This window comes from Nothobranchius furzeri, chromosome 15 (assembly GCF_043380555.1).
Source record: "Nothobranchius furzeri strain GRZ-AD chromosome 15, NfurGRZ-RIMD1, whole genome shotgun sequence".
Classification (NCBI taxonomy): domain Eukaryota; kingdom Metazoa; phylum Chordata; class Actinopteri; order Cyprinodontiformes; family Nothobranchiidae; genus Nothobranchius; species Nothobranchius furzeri.
Window position 1 is genome coordinate 47,462,485 of NC_091755.1, and position 24,488 is coordinate 47,486,972.

The window sequence follows — 24,488 nt, forward strand, 5'->3', positions numbered from 1 at the left end:
CCCCACAGGATCTGGTCTTATAGTCCCCCCCCCCCCCCCCCCACACACACACACACACAGGATCTGGTCTTATAGACCCGCCCTACAGAACCTGCTCTTATAGTCCGTCCGTCCCCCGTCCCCCCTTACAGGACCTGGTCCTATAGTCCCCCCCCCCCACCACCACCACCACCACCCTTACACAGTTTTGTTGCTGCCGAGGTCGTGAGGTCACCAAGATTACATTTGTAAAGGTTACATGTCTCAAATACCAATAACAGCCAACAGTAAGAGTACAACTCTGGATAAAGTACTTGTAGTTGTGTAAATGTAACTTTGGGATTCCGTAGAAAACTGATGATGGGTCTGATTAATCGTTTTTTAATGAGGAAAAATAATATTATCTGATTAATCGGTCTGAATTCACGGGCCTCGATTCTGACTCCGCCCACCGGATGCTGCTTCCAGGTAACCCTGAACAAGAGAACGAAGAGCTGAGAGTCATCATCAAGAAAATCTGGAAGAGAATGAAACCGAAGCTGCTGGACGAAGTCATCCCCCCCCATGAAGGTACTAATCCTACTGATGCTGCTGGACACCAGCTAGTACTAATACTACTGATGCTGCTGGACACCAGCTAGTACTAATACTACTGATGCTGCTGGACACCAGCTAGTATTAATACTACTGATGCTGCTGGACACCAGCTAGTACTAATACTACTGATGCTGCTGGACACCAGCTAGTACTAATACTACTGATGCTGCTGGACACCAGCTAGTACTAATACTACTGCTGCTGGACACCAGCTAGTATTAATACTACTGCTGCTGCTGGACACCAGCTAGTACTAATACTACTGATGCTGCTGGACACCAGCTAGTACTAATACTACTGATGCTGCTGGACACCAGCTAGTACTAATACTACTGATGCTGCTGGACACCAGCTAGTACTAATACTACTGCTGCTGCTGGACACCAGCTAGTACTAATACTACTGCTGCTGCTGGACACCAGCTAGTACTAATACTACTGATGCTGCTGGACACCAGCTAGTACTAATACTACTGCTGCTGCTGTACACCAGCTAGTACTAATACTACTGATGCTGCTGGACACCAAGACTACACTGTAACTGTTATTGTAAGGCAGCTGGTACTTGTACTATATTAACTGTACTTGAGTTTCTACCTGCTGACTCGGCGTCTCTCTGCCTGCAGAGGAGGAAGTCACTGTTGGGAAGTTTTATGCAACTTTCCTGATCCAGGATTATTTCAGGAAGTTCAGAAAGAGGAAGGAAAAGGGGGCTTTAGCCGTAGAGTCCGAGTCCCCCAACCCGTCTGCTGTCCAGGTCTGTAAATCCGTCCATCAGTCTGCTGGGTTAGGGTTGTGTCTCTGGTTCAGTGTTACCTGTCTGTAGCTCCTCCTCCTCACCAGGTGCTGATGGTTCTGGGGGTGATCACACGAGTACATTTTTGTCCGGGTTTTGTCTTGTTTGGTTCGTCTAGGGGCGACGGTGGCACAGGAGTTAAGTGCTCGCCCCGTAATCGGAAGGTTGCAGGTTCGAGCCCCGTTAAGTCTGTCGCTGCCGTTGTGTCCTTGGGCAAGACACTTAACCCACCTTGCCTGCTGGTGGTGGTCGGAGGGACCGGTGGCGCCAGTGCTCGGCAGCCTCGCCTCTGTCAGTGCGCCCCAGGGCAGCTGTGGCTACATCGTAGCTCATCCCCACCAGTGTGTGAATGTGTGTGTGAATGGGTGAATGGCTGATTGTGTTGTAAAGCGCCTTGGGGGGTTCCAGGACTCTAGAAGGCGCTATATCAAATACAGGCCATTTACCATTTACCATGTCTTTCTCGTGGAGTTTGGCGCGTTTCCTTGGTCCACCTGATGGAACACGCTCCGTGTCTCTGTTTAAACCCAAAAACGAGCTTTCTGATTGGCCCATGTTTCTTGCCAGTCAGCCAATCACTGTTAGTGAGCTTGGTGTGAGGCTGAAGGTTCCTTTAAGAACACACGGTTCTGTAAACGTTTGTCCCTGCAGCTCTGTAAAGCTGGTCTGAAGACTCTGCAGGATCTGGGCCCAGAGATGCGTCTGGCTCTGAACAAAGACCTGGAGGAGGAGGAGGAGGAGGAGGAGGAAGAGGAGGAGGCCATGCTGGAGGACGAAATGGCGGAGAACTTATCTTATAAGGTGCTGCCATATCAGCTGTTCTCCATAACAACGGGCAGTGGGAAGGCAGGATAACGTTTCGGTTTTCTCTGTGTCTGAAGGCTGAAAACGGATTTGGAGCGGAGACCCGGCGCGGCTCCATGCTGACACCTTCTGGTAAATAAAATCCACTAAACCAATAATCCTCCTCCAAAAACAAATCAGATTATTAGCATGACTGCTGGGGAAGATTCTGATCTGCATCAGCATAAAGGAAGCACCTTTGCTCCTGCAGCTCAAGAGCTTCAGAAACATGAACCTCATTTATAATCTGGGATTGAGGGGTGACTCACCTCAGCCGTAAATCCCTCATGAGTTCATTCAAGTTTGGCCTCTAGAATAAAAATGTTTTCACCTAAGCTGAAACGAGAGATCAGCTCAGACCAATCAGAGGAGCCGGATCTCTCCAGCATGTGTGACTCGCCTTTACAGGTGATAGCGGCGCCTCTAATGGTGGTCTGATCCATCGAGTGGGCTCACTCACCAAGACGGTGAATAGGAACGAACACGAGGAGCATCTTCATCGTGGAGACAGTCTGAGGTCATCAGTGAATCGCCATCGGCGCTCCTCTGTGAAGAACGGCCTGCTGGACCATGTCCACAAGAGACCGTCACACTACAAACATGGAAGGTGAGAGAGATCTGGGTGTTCCAGGATCCCGTTCAATCAGATCCATCAGGAGAGACAACCAGAACCAGGATTCATCCTGAAGATCAAAGTTTGACGTAACCTGTTGGTCCGCAGGAGGGACTCCAGAGACCAGTCCTGGAGGAACGGAGATCTGGAGCCGTACGGGGAGCAGGGTTACACCAGCAGAGAGGAGGACAACGAGAGCATCACCTCCAGAGACAGGTGTGTGTGTGTGTGTGTGTGTGGGGGGGGGGGGGGGGTCTCGTTAAACTCTAATTGTTTTTCATGTTCTTTGAGTTTCACGACAACAGACTTTACACTACTTTGTCTTCAGCTTGGCTTCTTGCACACGTGTGTGTTTGCAGACATTATCCTGATGAGATCAGGGACCATTACGATGACCCCTCCCCCTACACCAACAGCAGCTATGGTAGCAGCTTCAGCAGTAGCAGAAGAACCACCCGCAGACGCCTGCTTCCTGCCACGCCCACAGGTGAGACCTGCACTGAACTGGGTCTCGTCTGGTGTTTTACTCTTCCTGTCTCTTCTTAACTTCTGTTTTGTTGTTTGTGATGCTCGAGTTTCCAGAGTAAACACACTCAGCCAGATCTCTATGTGTAGCCCTGCCCCGAGCAAGGGCACCCCAAAGGGGTGGCCAGGGGTGGCCATGGCCAGCCCTAGAAAATACATACGTTTCTGCTGCTCACCATTTAAAAAAAGTTTTTATCTCCATAGTTTGTTTTTAGCACAGCAACAGGTGAATTAACCCAAAAAAACATTTTTAAATTTCATTACGGGTAACATTTTAAATAACTGAAATGTATTTTTCTGAAGTGTTTGTGTTGGTAACATTTATACGTACAGTTATTTTAATAAAAACGAATGAAGGCGCAATGCAGCACATCACCACAGACTAAATTCAACCAGAGTTACCACAAGGACCAATTTGGTGTGACACCCCAAAAATGTCTTTGGCCCCATCTGGCCCCCTATCAAAATTTTCTGGATGCGCCCCTGTGGACATGGAGCTGTCACTCAGTCCTGATCCCCAGCGGACCCCATAGGTCCCACAAGGAGACCTGAGAGGGTTAACCATGCTCACACCACCACTACCTTTGGGTGATGAAACAATCGTTTGCTCACGAGCGAGGGTCACCTCATCCAGTATCTCCTCTGCCACCACCAGTTAGACTCTCTTAGTTCCACTGTAACTTGGCAACCATCTTGGATTCGTTTCACCGTTCCATCGGGGTTTGTTTACTACTGCCATCCTTGCTCTTCATCTCCCAATGGTTCACATCAAACATCGGAAGGTCCCAGTGTCCTCTCCAGCGGTCTACTCATTTGAATACACCACACATCAGCTCCTACCAACCTTCTAGGCCGAACAAGGCCTCGTCACAACTCACTGATCTTTACCTTCTACCATCATGCGAAGGACAAAGGCCCCATACCGTATCCTCCTGTCTCCTTATGCAATATGGTCCAGCTCAGTTTTACTACGTTCTGCATCTTAAAGGTTCTTCCGAGTTCTAAGTTCTTGGTGATGGCACCAACATCTGACTGGTTGGGTTTGTTTTTCTCTGCAGGTCGGAAACCGTCCTTCAACATTCAGTGTCTAAGGCGGCAGGGCAGCAGTGATGACCTGCCCATTCCCGGGACGTACCACCCAACATCACCCCCACGCCGTGCTCAAGTAACACACACACACACAGAGTGACTCCACACACACCTGGTCCTCAGGTAACCTCCCCTCTCCTCCCCACTCACCAGGCGTACAGTTCCCACCACTCATCCGGAGGCTCCTCAGCAGCCTCCTCGACTTCCTGGGCAAAGCCGTGTCCTCGCCGTGGCCGCCTCCTCTATGCTCCTCTCATCCTGGTTGAGGAGGAGGGCAGCCCTCCGTGGGGTCGGGATGGAGGCCCAGGGGGTGAGGGGAAGAGAGGAGGAGCAGGACGAGGTGAGGACAGACTTGTAAAACAAAAAGGGCAACTTTTATTGTGAAAGTCGAGCTTACAGCTTCCTGTGATCCTGCAGGTGCAGCAGACAGACCGGCGTGGTACAGTGGCCCTGCAGGGACATCAGGTGGGAACAAATCCAGTTGGTAAGCACGACAGTCTTTTTCCTGTCTGAACGTGTCATGTGACTGTGTTGCAGCTCCGCCCCCGTACCGAGCGTACACCACCCTCAGAGTTCCGTCTCAGCTTGGTGCTCCTTTCACGGAGAAACGAGGATCAGCAGACAGCCTAGTGGAGGCGGTGAGTCACCGGAGCACCGTCACAACCTCCCTGGTGGTGTTTCCACGGAGACCAGTAACCAATGCTGGTTTCACTGCAGGTTCTGATCTCAGAAGGACTCGGTCTTTACGCCCGAGACCCAAAGTTCGTGGCATTCGCGAAGCGGGAGATTGCAGATGCGTGTCACATGACAGTGGATGAGATGGAGTCTGCAGCGAGCGACCTGCTGAGCTCCGGGAGCCACGACTTCCTCGGCACCATTGCAGACGACCCAGCGGCGCTGTACAGCGACGACGAGCCAATCAGGACGAACCGCGAGGAGGAGGAGCTGGCTGACGAGATGGCCTGTGTGACGTCATTCTGACCAGTCAGAGATGCAGAAGATGGAGGCGAGGCTTCTACCTTCCACTGGAATCACATCCTGAAACATAACCAATCACAGAAGGGAGGCGGAGTTTAATCTTGCTTTACTGATTCCAGCCTTTCTCCACAAACTCCTGCAGTTTTATAAAATAAAACAAACTTTTTCTAATATAATTTTTAGTAGAATTTCAGAAAATTTCACAAAATTTAAAATTGTTGTGATAATTTTGTATAATTCAGATTTAAATTGACGTATAATTTTTTTTTAGCTTTTCTTAGAAATGAAATTAGGGAAAATGATATTTACTGTTTTTTTAAAGCTCTGAAGGTCGGACGCACCTGGAGGGTTTTGTTGCTGCTGACCTGAGATCTGCTGAAGAACTTTTTTATTTTCATGTTTACCTTTTAAATTTATTTGTTTGACTTTGTTTTTGTTTTACTTGATTTTTTTTTTTATTTTTTACAAATATTCGTGTTTTAATTAATTGTAAATATTTTCGAGGACGGCCGTTTTAAACATATTTGTCATTTTTGTTCACTCTTCTGATGTTCCGATGGGAGCGACCCGGTTCTGTTGGGCCCGTGTGTTTGTTTGAACCGGTTCAAAGGGCTCGTGTTTCCTGACCAGAAATACTTGTTTGTTTCCAATAAAGTCTTGAAGCAGCGGATTCGTCTGTGTTTAAACATCACCAGCTGTTGCCGTGACAACTGCCAGATTCAGATTTGACCCAGACTGGGTCATTCCATCCAGGGTCCACTTTGGTTCTGTAGACTTGCTTCAGACTGAAACACTGAACTTATTTTCCTGGACAACAAAAACCACCGTGGACCCAACGGAAGTGGCCATCTATGTTTATAAAGGCTGTACCCCTTGTGAAGGTACTGATCCAAACCCAGGAGGGCTGTGGTCCGCTCTCTGGAAGTTCTACTTCAGTTGACAGGACCAGCAGGATGGCGTGAAGCCTTCAACGCACCTGAGCTGGACTCTGAGGACCTCTGCTGGTTTTAAGGAGTAACGTCTGGTGCTAAAACCAGAACCGTCAGCATGAAGTCCACCAGCTCCTCTGGGACCGTGGGACCGCACCTGGCACCACCACACCTGGTAGACATGATCACTGAACAGGACTAAAGCTAAACCCTGATTTTCGGTCATTTTTCATTTCTTTTAAACTTAAATGATTTCAGAACCTTTGTGGGTTTTTCTGTTTCGGCCCGGTACCAACCTGGTACTGACCCGGTACCAACCTGGTACTGACCCGGTTGGGTCAGTTCCAACCTAACGAATCAAGAAACAGCTGATGAAGATGAGGAAGGAACAGAAAGGGATCAGGAAAACACTGACAGGAAGTAGATCTTGAGGATGAAAGGTCTACAAAGTAAAACAGGAAGTAAATAGAGACACAAAATAAAAGTTTACATAATTACAAAAATAGTGGAACGGGTCCAGTTCAGCTGGGACTGGTTCAGAATTAACCTGATTATTGATTAAAGCTCTAATAGATGATGTGTTGCTTCCAGAGTCACGTGATTTATGAATGTCGTCATGTGCCCCTCCCCTTTATGCTTCCATCTCTCCTCCTCTCTCACCCACCCACTCCTGTCCTCTAGCCCCCCCCCCCCCCCCATCTCATCCCCCCTCCCACCTACCGCCCCCCCCCCCCCCTCCATCTCTCCTCCCTCCCTCCCTCTCTCCATCTCTCCTCCCTCCCTCCCCCGCTCCATCTCTCCTCCATCTCTTCTCTCCTCGGTTCCGGAGCAGGATGGACGTTGCAAACCAGGTACCTCCTTGCTCCATATTTTATTCCCCTGGCCAGTTCTGGGTTCGGTCCAGGCTCGGTTCTGTTCGGGTTCTGCAGCTCCGTGCGTCAGGTGGCGGGAGGATGGATGCGGTTTTTTCATTAAGCTGCGGGCCGAGACCACATCCCGGTTCCGGTGCTGGGTGGGGTTCGGTTCTGCAGGATGAAAATTCAAACTAAACTGGGTTTTGCTGATGACACGAACATATTCTGAGCGCGTGCGCGCGGTGATAAAATGGCAGTCCGCGGAGGGGGGCTCGGTGGTGTGCGTGTGTGTGTGTGTGTGTGGGGGGGGGGGGGGGGGTCGGGATGTTGATTTGGGTTGAACCGAATCTGGTCTGGTTTGTGGTCCTGAACCCGGTTGAGACCCAACAGATCCTTCAGAACTGAGACGCTTCAGCTGTTTTCTGTCTCATCACGTTGTGCTGAAACGTTCTGGTTCTGGTTCTGGTGGACGCAGACCTGGTCCGGACCATCACGGTGGACCCGGTTTCTACAGACTATAGATTGGGCATCCAGCATCGTTTTTGAACAGCCCAGAGCCAGAGGGCCGAACCGGTTCCTTTAGAATTAACCGAACCTGAAATAAACCCAACAGCTGTTAGAGCGGAAATGACGTCAACGATTCAACAGAGAACCCAAAGGTAACCAGAGATTTCGGACCACCACTCCGTCCTGCATATTCTGGATCAGAACCAGGTTTCACGCCTAAATCAACCAGCATTAATATTAGGTTCTGGAGGCTGGGTTCTGGTCTGGGTTCGGGAACTCCCTGCTGGGAAAAACCCAGCATGGACCAGCATGTTGGTGCTGGTGTAGCTGGTGGATCCGCAGCAACACTGGACTGGTCCAGAACTGGATGCTGGATGAGCATCTACACAACACATGCTGGGTTTTTCAGCAGGGCTCTCTAGGAACGGGTTTTAAGAACATTTGGACCTCCAGGTCTGATCAAAGACCATTAGAGGTGCGGATCTGGATCTGAGTCTAGAGCCTCAGCAGACCCAGAGGAACCCAAAGCACTACAGGAAGTCTTGACTACTGGCAGGAGAACAGGAGGAGATGAAAACTGGGTCAGGAGTTCTGGACCAGGCTGTGGTGGAACCTGGGTTTAAGATCCTGCTGATCCACTCTTGGACAACAACAGTCCCTTTATTAACATTACTTAGTGCATTATTAGGCCTTAATAAATGATTTACTAAAGTAAGCAGACACCCCGTCCCCCCAGGCCAGGGACAGCAGCTCAGCAGGTAAAGCTGCTTGTCCAGTGATTGAAAGGCTGCAGGTTTGATTCCAGCTCCGAATGCTGCTGTTGTGTCCTTGAGCAAGACACTTAACCTGCCTTGTGTTCAGCAGCCTTGCCTCTCTCAGCGCGTCCAAGGGCAGCTGTGGCGACATCGTAGCTCATCACCACCAGCGTGTGAATGACTGACTGTGTTGTGAAGCGCCTTGGGGGGTTGTAGGACCCTACGAAGGCCGTTTACACTTAATAGTTGCTGAGAACGTCGATAAAGTGTTAACGTCACTTGTTTTGCTTTTAGCGGTATGGCCCGGACCTGGATCTGAACCAGGCCTCAGACCTGGATCTGGACCAAGGCCTGGATCTGGATCTGGATCTGGACCAAGGCCCAGACCTGGATCTGAACCAGGCCTCGGACCTGGATCTGGACTAAGGTCTGGATCTGGATCTGGATCTGGACCAAGGCCCGGACCTGGATCTGAACCAGGCCTCGGACCTGGATCTGAACAAGGCCTCAGACCTGGATCTGGACCAAGACCCGGATCTGGATCTGGACCAAGGCCCGGACCTGGATCTGAACCAGGCCTCGGACCTGGATCTGAACAAGGCCTCAGACCTGGATCTGGACCAAGACCCGGATCTGGATCTGGACCAAGGCCCGGACCTGGATCTGAACCAGGCCTCGGACCTGGATCTGAACAAGGCCTCAGACCTGGATCTGGACCAAGACCCGGATCTGGATCTGGACCAAGGCCCGGACCTGGATCTGAACCAGGCCTCGGACCTGGATCTGAACAAGGCCTCAGACCTGGATCTGGACCAAGACCCGGATCTGGATCTGGACCAAGGCCCAGACCTGGATCTGAACCAGGCCTCGGACCTGGATCTGGACCAAGGCCTGGATCTGGATCTGGACCAAGGCCCGGACCTGGATCTGAACCAGGCCTCGGACCTGGATCTGAACCAGGCCTTGGACCTGGATCTGGACCAAGGCCCGGGCCTAGATCTGAACCAGGCCTTGGACCTGGATTTGGACCAAGACCTGGACCTGGATCTGGACCAAGGCCCGGATCTGGATCTGGACCAAGGCCCAGACCTGGATCTGAACCAGGCCCCAGATCTGGACCAGGCCTCGGACCTGGAGATGGGCTGAAGGTCTGATTGTTTGTGTTATTTTTCTGACACCGGTTAAAACCCCTCTTCTATGTGTTGGAGCCGGGTCAGAACCACTACTAGACCCACTACTGTACAGCTTGAGTCCTCTGGATCAGCTACACACCTGAACGACTCAAGTGGGCGGAGTCTGCTTAATGCTCCAACTATACTTTTGTTTGTGTTGACTCGTAACCAATCACACGCCTTCCATCTGACTCCTGAACTGCAGCAGGCTCCATCAGGGTGGACGAGCAGTACCACCCAGAGGCCCAATGGGTCGGGTCTCCTTCAACAGTTTGTTTGTTTCAGTAAACAAATGACATAATTAATAAACATGATGCTAACCAGGTGCTATGAGAGCCAAACTAAACACCTGCAGATTAAAACTGTCTAAAACGACCCAACAGGGTTCTGATGACGACTCGGATCCTTCTGTTACTATTTTCCAGCTGGTGGCCCAGGGCCAGTTCAGGGTTCTGAAGGTTCCTCTGGGCTTCATCAAGGTCTTAGAATGGGTGAGTTTATCACACACACACACACACACACACACACACACACACACACACACACACACACACACACACACACACACACACACACACACACACACACACACACACACACACGGGTTCCACCCTTAAGGTGTGTTACTTACATTTGAAATCGCCTACATAGAAATAAACTGATGCTTTAACACATCTAAGCTGGTTCTGACCCAAAAGGATTAATTTTATTTAACCAGATTTAAAATCTCTGTGGGAGGGATTTTAATCCATGCACGGTTCTGGTCCATGTTTGTGTAGAAAGAACCATGTGGGAGCAGGTTACCGGGTCAGACCGGAGACTTCCTCTCATAAATACAGCCAATGCCGTGGTTGCGATGTCCTGTTATTGGACTTGTGTGCAGGTCCCAGATCGGCCATGTTTGATGATGAAGATGCCCATCGGTATGTGTGGCACCAGAGCAGCTTGAATCATCTGACCTGCTGCTGCTTGTTTAGGACACGAGTGTAGAGTGGAGCTGTTAGCTGATCTCCACCTGGAGTTGAGTTGGATCCGATGGCAGGGGAGGACACCACGTAGACCCGGGAGGTCCAAACGACTATCAAGGGTCTGCTGGGAACCTCTGGTGGAAGAATCTGTCAAGGTGGTCTTCAGCTCCCGGTATCAAGGGAGTGTGAGTCAGGTCCATGGTAGCTGCAGGTCTGAGGGGGAGGTCCTTCCTCCAGTGGAGGACTTTCACACTAGCATCAGCTCCACTCAACCTGGATAGCATAGGGAGTGTTCACATTAGCATAGCCTGCCTTTTTTCAGGGTGCAACCGGACTGTTTTTCAGCCCTCTTCCTGAGGTGGTCTGCTTCAGGCCGACCAGGGCCAACACGCTCACTGCTGACTGATAAGCCGGCTCAAACTCACACCTTCCATTAGGGGAAGCCTCCGATTGGCCCACCTGGGCTAACGGCATTATCGTGCTGATTACATAGGAGCGGAGAACTTCTCTGACTGCATTCCTGGGCCAGGCTGGGCTGACTGGGGCGGAGTGGAGCTGATGCTAGCGGGAAAGAGCCACGTGGGTTTTTTCATGAGAGAGACGGAGGCAGCAGGAGATGGACAGGCAGGTCGGGCTGAACTAAACCCAAAACCAGAGCTAGATAATCTCTATTCTTCAGCTACATGTTGTCATTGTTTTGTTTGTCAATAAATTAATTTGAGTTTAAAATTAACTTGATGTGAATTTGTTTAATCCCTGGTTATCAGAGAGCTTCTGCCCCGCCAGGACAACGACCACAGATCTCAGCGGCTTCATCGCCATCCCTCTCATTTATGTTTCCTACTTTTCTTGTGGGACATTTGGGACGAGTTGTGTCTCTTTAACTCTGGTTTTCTTCCTTTTCCTCCAGTTTTTTGCCATCTTTGCCTTCTCCACCTGTGGCAGTTATTCTGGGATGTTCAAGATGGCCGTGGAGTGTAAGAACCGAACGGACAGCGACCTTGGTGTGGAGGTGCAGTTTGAATATCCATTCAGGTCAGAATCTTTCAAATCTTTGGACCTTACAGGGTATGCTGGTGTGTGCTGTAGCATTCAGTCTGTCTGCACCTTGTTCTGATTTATTGTTTCAACCTAATTAAGCTTGTTGAAGGCCCCGTGGGTTGTTGCCATCATGTGGGATATGAAAGTGTCCTAGGTGGGTCTCCTAGGGGGGTGGTTTGGGGGCCAGCCATGATGCCATAGCCCATTTAATGGCTGGCATGTCTTTATCCAAATGGTCCAGCTGGGTATATCCCATAGATTACAGGAAACCACCCTCCTCACCCAGACCCAAAACTAGGATTCTGGAACCAGTGTCCAACAGAAGCACTGGTCTCTAACTGGTTCTGGAGTCACCCTAGAGGAGAGGTGTTTATCCTGCATCTCTGGCTGGGGTGCTTCTACCCCAGGGGTAGGCAACCCTGGTCCTAGAGAGCTGCAGTCCTGCTTGTTTTCCAACTATCTTTGTTGTTCCTGCTGTTGATTACCTGGATGAGGTGTGTTCAGCCAATTAGGTTCATGCATGGCTGGAAAACGTGCAGGACTGCGGCGCTCTAGGACCAGGGTGGCCCGGTCTACACCTAGCAACGGTTTAGAGTAAAAACCATTTCTAGAGACTGTGGGTGGTGATCTGGAAGGTGCTCCAGATGGGAAGATTTTAACACATCTGGAGTCAGGAGTTATTTTGTTGCTGGAGCTCCATGCTAACTATGGTTTGTTGATAAACACCATGACTGTTAATGAGTGCATGAGGAACCAGGTGACAGGATGGAAACATTGGATCTGTCACAGGACGTCTTAGGCATTTGAGAAGTGTTCACCTTAAGATGAGTTGGGTTGGGTAATGGGGTGGACCTTGGACAGACAGGATTCAAACATCCAGTTCAAGACACTGTTATAAACCACTTTTCCAGGATTTTGGTTGGATGGTTCCATGTGACCATAATGTGATCGGTTTTGGTAATGTTGGTAGCATGCGATCCTAATGGTAGACACCTCAGATAGATATGACTGTATCAGAAAAAATGACTCGCATAGGGATGAATGGATGGATGGATGGATGGACAGATGGATGGATGGGCAGATGGATGGATGGTTGCATGGATGGATGGTGGATGGATGGATGGATGGATGGATGGAGAGAAGGATGGATGGATGGATGGATGGATGTATTGATGGATGGATGGATTGATAAATGGATGGATGGATGGATGGATGGACAGATGGATGGATGGATTGATGGATGGATTGATAAATGGATGGATGGATGGATGGATGGATGTATGGATTGATGGATGGATGGACGGATGGATGGATGGATGGATTGATAAATGGATGGATGGATGGATGGATGGATTGATAAATGGATGGATGGATGGATGGATGGATGGATGGATGGATGGATGGATAAATGGATGGATGGATGGATGGATGGATGGATGGACGGATGGATGGATGGATTGATGAATGGATGGATTGATAAATGGATGGATGGATGGATGGATGGATTGATGGATGGATGGACGGATGGATGGATGGATTGATAAATGGATGGATTGATGGATGGATGGACGGATGAATGGATGGATTGATAAATGGATGGATGGATGGATTGATGGATGGATGGACGGATGGATGGATGGATTGATAAATGGATGGATGGATGGATTGATAAATGGATGGATGGATGGACAGATTACCTTATGTACTTTTTTGTCACACGTTTGCTCTCCACCAATCCTGGCCGTCTCTCCTCCCAGACTCCATCAGGTGTACTTCGACGCCCCCACCTGTACGGACGGGAGCAAGGAACGAGTCTTCCTGGTTGGCGACTACTCTTCTTCAGCTGAATTCTTCGTCACTATCGGTGTGTTCGCCTTCCTCTACTCCACAGCTGCTCTCGCCATCTACATCTTCTTTTATGAAAAGTACAAGGAGAACAACAAAGGCCCTCTGATTGTGAGTGACATCATGTGACTCAGCTGAGATGCTGTTTTCTTTCTCATCTCGGTTGGTAACAGCATGAGATGTAATCATTCAAAACCGACATGCGACGGTGCTGGTGTGAGAACGTGAGAATGGGGAGGATGCCTGACCTGGATCTCTGTGCTGTTCCAGGACCTCGGAGTGACCGGAGTTTTTGCCTTCATGTGGCTCGTGAGTTCCGCAGCCTGGGCTAAAGGTCTGTCCGACGTGAAGACAGCAACAAATCCAGACGAGGTCGTCACTATGATTAAAGCCTGTGAAGAGAAGATACACAGGTGCCATGAAGTTCACGACCCGGTGATGTCTGGACTCAACACGTCAGTGGTAAGAGCTGACCTGCACCCAACGCATCAGGGTCAAATCCCCCAGCTCATACATCCTGTGTGTGGGTGCATTTAGAGCAGCAGCGGGTTGTCCTGTAATCAGAAGGTTGCAGGTTCGATCCCGCTTCCGGACATAGAATTCTTCTGTTGTGTCATTGGGCAAGGCACTTAACCCACCTTACCTGCTGGTGGTGGTCGGAGGGACCTGCAGCACCTGTGCTCGGCAGCCTCGCCGCTGTCGTTGCGTCCCAGGACAGCTGTAGCTACATCGTAGCGTGTGAATGGATGAATGAATGAAGTAGTTGTAAAGCGCTCTGGAGTCCTCTGACTCTGAAAGGTGCCACACAAGTGCAGGTCATTCATCATCACATAACTCTTTTGTAGGTAAAACGGTTCTAGAAGAATAACTTTTTGTGAGTCAAACAGTCGGGCCGTTCTGTCCTCAGAGACCTTCCTCGTCTCCTCTTTCAGGCATTCGGCTTCATCAATCTGATCCTTTGGCTGGGAAACCTCTGGTTCGTCTTCAAGGAGACGGGGATCATAGCCCCCTTCATGCGGGCTCCGCCTCCCCAGGATAAACCTGCTCCTGACGCCTATGGCCAGCAGGGGGCGTATGAACAAGACCCGTATGCCAGCAGCCAGGGTGGCTACCAACCCGAATACAACCAGCAGGGATACAACCAGGTGAGCGGCCGAGGAAGAACCAACGTACTAACCCTGACCCTGAAGCTAAGCTAAAGGCCAGAAGACATGACTACAAGCCCGTGGTGGTCTTAAACCATTCTCTACACCATAACTATTGTTATTTACATTCTACAACAGATGTGTACCTACCCATCCATCCATCTATAGCTCAGTGTTTTGTTGTGTCCAGGAAGCAGAGTACGGTCAAGGCTACGGTCAGCAGGGGGCTCCAACCTCCTACTCCAACCAGATGTGAGCGGACAGAAAGCAGGTGAGGCCAGCTGTCATAGCCTGATTCTTATTTATCTGATCGTGAGTGTGAGGATGAAGGAGAAATTGAAGAACAATCACTTTAAGGATTGCATGAAGAATTGCATTTGCTCCTAAAAGAGCAGAACATTCGTGGGGATCGTCACAATGCTAAGTTGCAGTGAACAGCTGCTAATAGTTAGCCACTAGCCTAGGTGCGCTCTTCTCCGTCCTTCCCACAGGTGATCCCGAGCCAGAGTGGGCGGAGACATGAATACTCATTTTTCCTATTTAGAAGAGACGGATTTTCCCAACTCGCTTGTTTTCCCATCCGTTTCCTTTCTGTGGCTCATGCAGGCGACTGGGGTTAAGGAACGTTTTCACGTGCAGCGTGGGTGACCCAACTAGACCTTTAAAGATTTTATTTTGGAAACTGAACCACCTGATTTTCCCCTTTTTCTGCCAGGAAGCGTCGGAGTGAACCAGCAGTGGGTCGCCAGCAACCTACCCACAATGCAACACTCCTGTCTGTATGCAGAGTTCCTGGGTGGGATGGGGGTGGGGAGGGGTTAACTGATGTGTAAATGACCTAAAATGAGAGAATTATAAATAAAAACACAACTTGAAGAAACCACCGAGACAACAACAGGAAGCCTGAGGAGCAGAAACCTGAGTCCGTTACCGTGGTGATCCTGTCGTTCCAGTATGTAATCGGTGTGCTGTATAGATGTCACTCAACACATATATATATAAGATATAAACTGAACTCTCGCTTCTTTTTTTGTATTGACCTCAAGTAGCTGTTTAAGCTCCTCCCCCTGAACCCGAGTCTCACCTGACAACTCTGAAGCTGTTCATACTGAGTCCAGATGTGAGTCCGATCCGAACCTGAAACAGAATCTGAGCTGGGTGTTTACCAGCGTCGCAGGAAGTGATGTCATCCTAGACTCACTGTGAACCCAGCTTCAAGGCGGCTCAGGGTGGATCCAACACGCTGTGTCTGAGAGGTCCGTCTGAAGGATGAAACCGGACCAGAACTAGACCTGGACGCCACTAAATGAAGAATCACTCACAAAGTTGTGGACCTGCAGCTTCTCCATCTGCTCGTCTTCCTCCTGCCTCCTGAATGTGTCGACGTGTCCAGCTTTACCCTTCAGACAGACTGCTGTGTTTGTCTGCTCTCGGCCAATCAGAAGACTGAAAAGTTCTGATCTTCCTCATTTCTTCTTCTTGTGTTTTTCTAAGTGAGGTGTTTCTAGTACCTTCCTCCGCATGGTGACATGTTCTCTTCTTGTGTTGTTCGGTAACTACCGATCAGTGTGATCGTACTTCCTGGTTCTTGTACAGGCGCGTCTGTGATCATTGCTCGTTTGCTCTCCCCTTCCAGCCTCATCCCACTTCCTTTATTTATTTATCTCCATTCCTCCTTCTCCCCTTAGATCTTCTCTCCCGCTTTGTTTTCCTCGTTCTTTTGTGTGACCTTCCTTTTGACCTCTGTGATGTAACTTCCTCAGCATCAGTAACCATGACAATGGTGTTGACAGTGATGATGATGTGTGACTTGTTGCTATGGAAATGCCCCCCTGCTGTGTTTCTTCAGTGAAAAGTTACAATAAAGGATAAACTGGTCCCAGTCAGGTTGTGTTTACTGATCTAGATCTTCTGTCTAGGAGAACTCGGACTCTGATCTGCCTCCTCACAGGCGTTCTCAGGAAACATGAACGTTTTAACTCTTATCTGAGTTGGTCAGAATCAAAAATAGAACTGCATGCAGCTTTTCCGGATCAGGAGGATCACTCGGACTTCTGTTCCGGGCGGAGTCCTGGAAGTGGAAGCTGCCAGCTCTGTGAGACGTCACCACTGAAAGTGCTGAAAACGTTGTGGATCTGAGAACATTTTGTTTGTGATTTTTTTTCCCACCTGTCCCTTTCTGGTCACATGACGTGGCAGATGGAAAACGTTTCTGTGCAGATTCCTGAGCGACGCGTTGACCTGCAGGTACGTTGGTGTTCTGATGCGAGCCACGGTCGTTTCAGGGTCCCAGAAACCCAAACGCTGCCTCTCTGACTTCAGTGGCTCCCAGATGCTGTTGCATGAACGGTGGTCACGGTTGAGTTAGGCCTGATGAGTCAGCAGTAATTTTATGAACATTTTTAAGGAAAATTCCAACTTTTTTCTTTAAGCTCACATGACCGAAACACTCGCCCGATACTGAGTCCCAATTCAGAGCTGATGTAGTGTTTTTGTCATGAAAGCTATTGATTTGATTGGTGTGGTGTTTCTACCGCATAAAGGTGTTAAAGGTCAGTCCAAGTTTGTCCTCCTTGGACCAGGATGGAGACACGGCCGCTCTCCGGGCCCCTGACACCAAAATCAGAAACTACCATTCGTGTTGGACCCAGAGGGACCACTAGGTGGCGCTGATCTTTTCTGTTCCTCTGGCAGCTCCTTTACCCTCCTCATCATCATCCCCCCCCCCACCACCCCCCCACACACACACACACACACACACTCAAGCCCCGCCCCTACACAGTCATGGCTCCTCCCCCTGTCCTCCCTGGATGTTCGGTGTCAGCCTGGCTGTGCGTTGGCTTCCATCTGCAGCATGGCGTCTCTCGGCCTCCTGCTGCTCGCCACTGCTCTGATTCATGCTGCTCAGGTAAGGATTCCTGCCGACCACCATGTTGGTTTCAGCTGATGTGATGCTGCATCGTCACGGTAACCTGACTCCGATGCTGTATTCTTCCACTCATCAGCATCATTACATCACTCACACACACACACACACAGAGACACACACACACACACACACACACACACACACATCTGTGTGATTCTCTGGTCTGTTTCCGGTAGTTTTTATCTACTGATGTGATGTTTTAACATGTTTCGGGTTCTTTGTCAAAACTAAATTAAATTTCTAACACTTTTGGGACTTCAGAGCTTTGAGTGATTGCTATTCTCTGTTTGTTGTTTAAACTGAGTGCAGGTCAGAACCAGATCAGAACCAGAAGGTTTGGGCCAGAGGCATCTCCATTTAGCTCTGTGTCCGTGGTCCTTACAAGGATAGCAATGTAAATATGTGTGTGTGTGTGTGTGTGTGGCTGAAGGGACATTATATTTCATCTGCTGTCACCATGGCAACAGAAGGCAGTCCCCCAGAGCAACAAGGCAGCAAATTACAAGTCACCTGACTCTGTGTGTGTGTGTGTGTGCGTGTGTGTGTGCGTGTGTGTGTGTGTGTGTGTGTGTGTGTGTGTGTGTGTGTGTGTGTGTGCGTGTGTGTGTGTGTGTGTGTGTGTGTGTGTGTGTGTGTGTGTGTGTGTGTGTGTGTGTGTGTGTGTGTGTGTGTGTGTGCGTGTTTGTGTGTGTGTGTGTGCGCGTGTGTGTGTGTGTGTGTGTGTGTGTGTGTGTGTGTGTGTGTGTGTGTGTGTGTGTGTGTGTGTGTGTGTGTGTGTGTGTGTGTGTGTGTGTGTGTGTGTGTGTTTATGAGGACAGGGAGGCTGCTGAGCCCAGCTGGCTGCAACACTCTGATAATCATTGACGTGGTTTCTCTGGAGGTAAATCAGTTTTATGGCTCCATGATGTTGATGCTCCACCTCCAGCCAGGAAACATCAGAGCACTACTGATGGAAACAAAATCTTATTTTATTATTTAATTAAGTCAGATCTTTATTTTCTGTCAGAGCGAAAACGTTTCAGGTCTCGTCTCCTTCCTGCATCTAAAACCTTCCTGATCCCGTTCTGATGAGGGTGAGAAACACTGACCAGCACCTCGGATGAAACAGCCGAATCCACGATGCTCCTCAGACAAATCCTCACCTCCTCCTCCTCCTCTCCTCCTCACAGACAGACATAAAGAACCAACATGAACCCCAGAACCAGACCAGTCCGCAGAACCCAAAGCCCGAGGTTGACCGTGTTCCGACTCATCACACAGCTTCTCCTGGAGTTGAAAAAACACCGGAGTGCTGAGTCATGTCTCAGACTAACCAAGCAGCGCGCAGTTGCCTTTCATTCTTTACTAGTTTATGAGGCTCACGAGTCACAGCTTGCGATGTTGCCATGGCAACAGGACGTCTCTCAGGCTACCGACGGCATCAGCTATGCTATTACGAACTCCAACGCGCGAGGCGTTTGGTGATGTAAACGGTGCCGGAGGATCTCCAACAGAACTCCGACAACAAATGCAAACCCAGTCCGACCTACATAAACCTGTCGGACCAAGTGACCTTTGACCTCTGAAGTCTGAAACAGGTGTTTCTGTCATCACGATCAGCTCGGTTACCACGGCGACCATAACGAGCCACTTGCAGCAGCTTTGGCGTTACGTTTGAAGCCGTGGGCGCTGTGCACGTGTTTTTCTGGTTGTTTGTGGATTTTTCCAGCAGGACAACAACGTTTCTGTTCTAAAACAACCAGCACAACTATTTCACTCGTGGGAACTGATTTTCATGTTGCCAGTACAAAGTAATTTGGTTTCATCGGGACAGAAGAAGCCCCGCGACCCTGCGTGGACACGCGGGTACGGACCATGACGGAGTTTCTTTAGGTTTATGGTGCAGAAGCTGCAACATCCGGGCCGGCCGCTGTGTTGGTTTTAATCACTTTGACCGGCGACACGATTTAGACTTCCTCTGACCTCACACCTTTCTGTCCAAGACTCTACCTGCAGGTCATGGTGGGGGGCGTGGCCTAGAGGTTTCCATGGATGGAGTCAGACGTCAGCGGAGGGACCTTCGCAACCTGCTGCCGTATGAGAACCAGATGATGTCATACCCTGCCATGCAGGCTGGAGGGGGGGCCAATGACCCGTACTACCAATCAAATGAGTGGAGAGGGAACGGCATTGATCAGGCTCTTCAGCGATTGGTTGAGAGAGACCAGAGGAGGGAGCAGAGGGCGGGGCAGCGAGAAGGTAAAAACAGTTCTTTTCTGCGTTTGAATCCTTTCATTTTCACACAAAAATGATCCCGACACATATTTAAACATTTTATGTGTTTGATATGAATTCATTCTCCAAATGAAGGTTTTTGTAAAACAAACAAAGTTTCCTGTCAGCATTTGGGTCGGAACATCAACAGAACCTCATGAGCCAGTCTTGTTTTGCACAGCCTACCTGGCCGCTCTGCTCCGCCTCCTGAGTGAGGCAGAGAGCACCGGATTGGTGGGTCCAGCCGACGTGGAGGTTGTAGAGGAGGAAGACGAAGAGGATGATCAAGAGCCTCCAGCGGACTTCCAGGGCCCTAACGTTGTTGACTATGATGAGTCAGAGCAGGGTCTGACCATGGGGAGGCCCCCTGCTGCCTGGTGGAGCCTCGTGGAGCCCCAGCTGGCTCAGGCGCTGCTGGACAGGTGAGTCTGTGCTGATCGTCAGGCTGATGTGGAACAAACGTGGACATTAACAGGAGACATGTGACCTTCAGGATGGACCCGCAACTGGTCCAGAGTCAGCTGCAGAGAGCTGGCGAGACAGGTCGCCTCCCATCGGGACTGAGGCAAGAGCAGGACATGATCAGGTGAGACAACACACCTGAACGACAGACTTCAGACCAAATGTGAAGTTTCTTTAACACAGAAACAGAAATGGACCTGAACCTCGTCACGTTTAAGCAGCTGATTCAGATCCGGAGGGACAGAAAAGCAGAACCAGGACTCATTAGGACTCTCTTTGGGCGTTGGTGTCTGGGGCACTTTGCTCCAGATAAAATGGCTCTAAGAGAAGAAAGCGGTGAAGAGTGGTGTGAAAAAGCTTTCATGAACCTACCAAGATCTAGGCCAGGGGCTGGGACCTGTGGGTGAGTGCCTGATGGCCAGGCTTTGGCCCCTGGGGCCCAGCCAAACAGGTGACACGGCTAGTCCACCTGTGGACACACAATCCGCATCTGCCACACGAGGCTCTGGTGGAATAGGGTCATGTCAGGTGGTGGACCAGGGCAGAGGCTTGCTGGTCTAAGCCCGAGAACTCCCTGAGAACGGGCACTTGGGACACGGAGCGTCACGTCTCTGGCGGAAAAGGAGCTGGAGGAAAGTTTAAGCAGCGGCGGCCAAATTTCATTAGGAAATCAAACTTCTTCTCAAAATCTCAGATCCTTTGAGCACGGGGCCATCAAGCAGCCGCAAAGATGTCCTTCATCCTTACACGAGACTTCACGCGGGAAATTCCTATTCGGCTCATCAGTGACATTCGTGTTTCCACTTGGAATCACATCCACCTATAACTCTCCTCGTGCAAAAGACAGGTGAAGGTGAAGCAGCCGGGATGAGGAAGGGTGGAGAGGGAGCCGAGCAAAGCTTTCAATTTACCAAAGGGCCCTTGTCCAAAACCTTCGTGGTCATGAGCTTTGGGTAACGACCAACGGAACAAAAACACAAGTTGCCAAAATGAGACTCCCCCGTAGAGCACTAGCTTATTAGCAGATCCTTGTTAGCTACTGCATTAGCAGAACTTTATAACAAAATGCTTTTTTCACACGAGAGACAAAAAAAATCTGCATAGAAGTTGCCCAAAAACCAGTTATTGCATTTTAAATGGTTAATATGGCGACTAGGGGCCAATAACACATGGAATACGTCCAAGTCCCGACAAAAAAGATCAAGGATGTTTCCTGAGTGGAATTATAAAGTCTCTTCCAGCGTTGCTCCACACGGCACCGTCTTCTGCTTTAGATCAGCTCAACAAGGAGGCAACAGCAACCCTAACCCAAGGACCGGGTCCAGGGGACAGGTCACCGAGGACGAGTCAGAAAGCGTCTCCCCGTGAAGGTTTGTTTGTGTAAAACTGCCAGTCTACTACCGTAAACCATCTAATACGCGGGAAGAAGCCAAACAAATGATGAATGACCCGCACTTGTATAGCGCCTCTCCGAGTAAGGTCTCCAAAGCGCTTTACACTACAGTGTATCATTCATTCATTCACACACACATTCACACGCTGGTGGTGATGAGCTACGATGTAGCCACAGCTGCCCTGGGGCGCACTGACAGAGGCGAGGCTGCCGAGTACAGGCGCCACCGGTCCCTCTGACCACCACCAGCAGGCAAGGTGGGTTAAGTGTCTTGCCCAAGGACACAACAGCAGAATTCTCTGTCCGGAGTCGGGATCGAACCTGCAACCTTCCGATTACTGGACAACCCGCTCAACCTGTTGAGCTACTGCTGCCAGATTTAGGAGACTGAAAAACTAGCTAGCTGAAGCAAAAGTCACTCAGGCCCTGCCCACACAGTGAGTGAGTGAGTGAGTGAGTAGTGAGTGAGTGAGTAGTGAGTGAGTGAGTGAGTAGTGAGTGAGTGAGTAGTGAGTGAGTATCTTTGAACTTTCTCATGTTTTCTCTTCTGCAGGCAGATGGTTGCTAGGATACTGACCAGCATTGGCCCTAATGAAGCCCCGCCCTCTGGGCGCAGATCAAGGCGGGACCTGTCCGTTAAAAAATCCGACCCTGTTGGCTCCGCCCACAGGAGGACACGCCGCTCCCTCGACGACATCCCTCTCCAGTCTATGAGCAATAACCCCCCCCTCCTCAGAGTAAAAAGGGTGGAAGATGAGGAGGAGGAGGAGGAGGAGAAGCTCCGCCTACAAGTTGCTGGGCTTCAGAGGATGAAACGCATCAACAACATGGAAACTTTTGACACGGAAGAACTGAATCATGGGAGTCTTAGGCGCCGCAGGAGAGCGGCCCTAAACTACGACCCACAAATACTAATCGATCAGATTCTGATGTACATGAAGGAGTGAGGGATGGGGGGGGGGGGGGGGGGTGTATTTTGTTCTTTGTGCTGTTTGTTTGGTTTTGCTGCTTCTGTGAAAGCTGACATGTTTGTTTATCTGTTGTAGGAATCAGAGGGGATGAAAGGAAAACTGCATTACCCATGAGCCTCTGCAGGAACTGAAACCTCCTCCTCTGATTGGCTGACTTGTGGTAGTTGTGGTTAATGGGGAGGCTGTGGCTCAGAGGAAGAGTGGCTGACTACCAACCTGAGGGTTGCTGGTTTGATTCCAGCTCCTCCATCCACATGTCTCCCCAGGACTCCCAAACAGAAAAACATCATCTGGACAGAAATTCCTGGTTAACCAAGAGGCTTCTGGGTAAAGCCAGCTTACCACATAGGAACAGGACACATGATGGACAGCACCTGTAACCGTGGCAACTGCTTCTCAGCTCTGTGATTGGTGGCTTGTCCTGGTGTTTGTGTTCTTCAGCTAGTTGCTGTGATGACTCGTCAGTTTGTAGTCCACCTTCGTGTCTCAAATAAAACCAGAAAAGTCTTCTGAATCTGTCCCTGGTCTACGGGCCGAAGGGTTCTGGTCTACGGGCCGAAGGGTTCTGGTCTACGGGCCGAAGGGTTCTGGTCTACGGGCCGAAGGGTTCTGGTCTACGGAACGTAGGGTTCTGGTCTACGGAACGTAGGGTTCTGGTCTACAGGCCGTAGGGTTCTGGTCTACAGGCCGTAGGGTTCTGGTCTATGGGCCGAAGGGTTCTGGTCTACGGGCCGAAGGGTTCTGGTCTACGGGCCGAAGGGTTCTGGTCTACGGGCCGAAGGGTTCTGGTCTATGGGCCGAAGGGTTCTGGTCTACGGGCTGAAGGGTTCTGGTCTACGGGCTGAAGGGTTCTGGTCTACGGGCCGAAGGGTTCTGGTCTACGGGCCGAAGGGTTCTGGTCTACGGAACGTAGGGTTCTGGTCTACGGGCCGTAGGGTTCTGGTCTACGGGCTGAAGGGTTCTGGTCTACGGGCTGAAGGGTTCTGATGTACGGAACGTAGGGTTCTGGTCTACAGGCCGTAGGGTTCTGGTCTACAGGCCGTAGGGTTCTGGTCTATGGGCCGAAGGGTTCTGGTCTACGGGCCGAAGGGTTCTGGTCTACGGGCCGAAGGGTTCTGGTCTACGGGCCGAAGGGTTCTGGTCTATGGGCCGAAGGGTTCTGGTCTACGGGCTGAAGGGTTCTGGTCTACGGGCTGAAGGGTTCTGGTCTACGGGCCGAAGGGTTCTGGTCTACGGGCCGTAGGGTTCTGGTCTACGGGCTGAAGGGTTCTGATCTACGAGCCGAAGGGTTCTGGTCTACGGGCTGAAGGGTTCTGGTCTACAGGCCGTAGGGTTCTGGTCTACGGGCCGAAGGGTTCTGGTCTACGGGCCGAAGGGTTCTGGTCTACGGGCCGAAGGGTTCTGGTCTATGGGCTGAAGGGTTCTGGTCTACGGGCTGAAGGGTTCTGGTCTACGGGCTGAAGGGTTCTGGTCTACGGGCTGAAGGGTTCTGGTCTACAGGCCGAAGGGTTCTGGTCTACGGGCCGTAGGGTTCTGGTCTATGGGCTGAAGGGTTCTGGTCTACGGGCCGAAGGGTTCTGGTCTACGGGCTGAAGGGTTCTGGTCTACGGGCTGAAGGGTTCTGGTCTACGGGCTGAAGGGTTCTGGTCTACAGGCCGAAGGGTTCTGGTCTACGGGCCGTAGGGTTCTGGTCTATGGGCTGAAGGGTTCTGGTCTACGGGCTGAAGGGTTCTGGTCTACGGGCTGAAGGGTTCTGGTCTACAGGCCGAAGGGTTCTGGTCTACGGGCCGTAGGGTTCTGGTCTATGGGCTGAAGGGTTCTGGTCTACGGGCTGAAGGGTTCTGG

At 50.4% G+C, this 24,488-nt stretch overlaps 3 protein-coding genes across 5 annotated transcripts in view; all 3 read left to right on the plus strand.

Moving 5' to 3' along the window:
• The window catches only part of cacna1fb (calcium channel, voltage-dependent, L type, alpha 1F subunit), a 35,170-nt gene extending 29,084 nt beyond the window's left edge, over positions 1–6,086 (plus strand). For both annotated transcript variants that reach the window (XM_054746237.2, XM_054746238.2), the window contains 12 exons: positions 448–549; positions 1,202–1,332; positions 2,023–2,172; positions 2,253–2,307; positions 2,623–2,821; positions 2,936–3,043; positions 3,187–3,314; positions 4,411–4,517; positions 4,595–4,781; positions 4,859–4,906; positions 4,979–5,079; positions 5,159–6,086. In XM_054746237.2, the coding sequence (XP_054602212.2) occupies positions 448–549; positions 1,202–1,332; positions 2,023–2,172; positions 2,253–2,307; positions 2,623–2,821; positions 2,936–3,043; positions 3,187–3,314; positions 4,411–4,517; positions 4,595–4,781; positions 4,859–4,906; positions 4,979–5,079; positions 5,159–5,422 (1,580 nt within the window). In that variant the 3' untranslated portion in view covers positions 5,423–6,086. The remainder of the gene's footprint in view (positions 1–447; positions 550–1,201; positions 1,333–2,022; positions 2,173–2,252; positions 2,308–2,622; positions 2,822–2,935; positions 3,044–3,186; positions 3,315–4,410; positions 4,518–4,594; positions 4,782–4,858; positions 4,907–4,978; positions 5,080–5,158) is intronic.
• A 1,004-nt stretch (positions 6,087–7,090) lies between these two features.
• sypa (synaptophysin a) lies at positions 7,091–14,894 on the plus strand. The gene is made up of 7 exons (XM_054746240.2): positions 7,091–7,199; positions 10,062–10,127; positions 11,515–11,639; positions 13,403–13,601; positions 13,761–13,952; positions 14,423–14,635; positions 14,826–14,894. Exons 1-7 carry the CDS (start codon positions 7,182–7,184, stop codon positions 14,889–14,891), a joined length of 879 nt encoding a protein of 292 aa, XP_054602215.1. The 5' UTR covers positions 7,091–7,181; the 3' UTR covers positions 14,892–14,894.
• A 2,502-nt stretch (positions 14,895–17,396) lies between these two features.
• pcsk1nl (proprotein convertase subtilisin/kexin type 1 inhibitor, like) lies at positions 17,397–22,647 on the plus strand. Of its 2 annotated transcripts, none has more exons than XM_015968790.3 (5): positions 17,397–17,543; positions 19,547–19,802; positions 19,999–20,239; positions 20,311–20,403; positions 22,226–22,647. In XM_015968790.3, exons 1-5 carry the CDS (start codon positions 17,490–17,492, stop codon positions 22,617–22,619), a joined length of 1,038 nt encoding a protein of 345 aa, XP_015824276.3. In that variant the 5' UTR covers positions 17,397–17,489; the 3' UTR covers positions 22,620–22,647. The 2 variants fall into 2 exon arrangements, with proteins under 2 accessions (XP_015824276.3, XP_054602214.2); XM_054746239.2 differs by lacking the exon at positions 17,397–17,543 and adding an exon at positions 19,318–19,409.
• Positions 22,648–24,488: the final 1,841 nt, after the last annotated feature.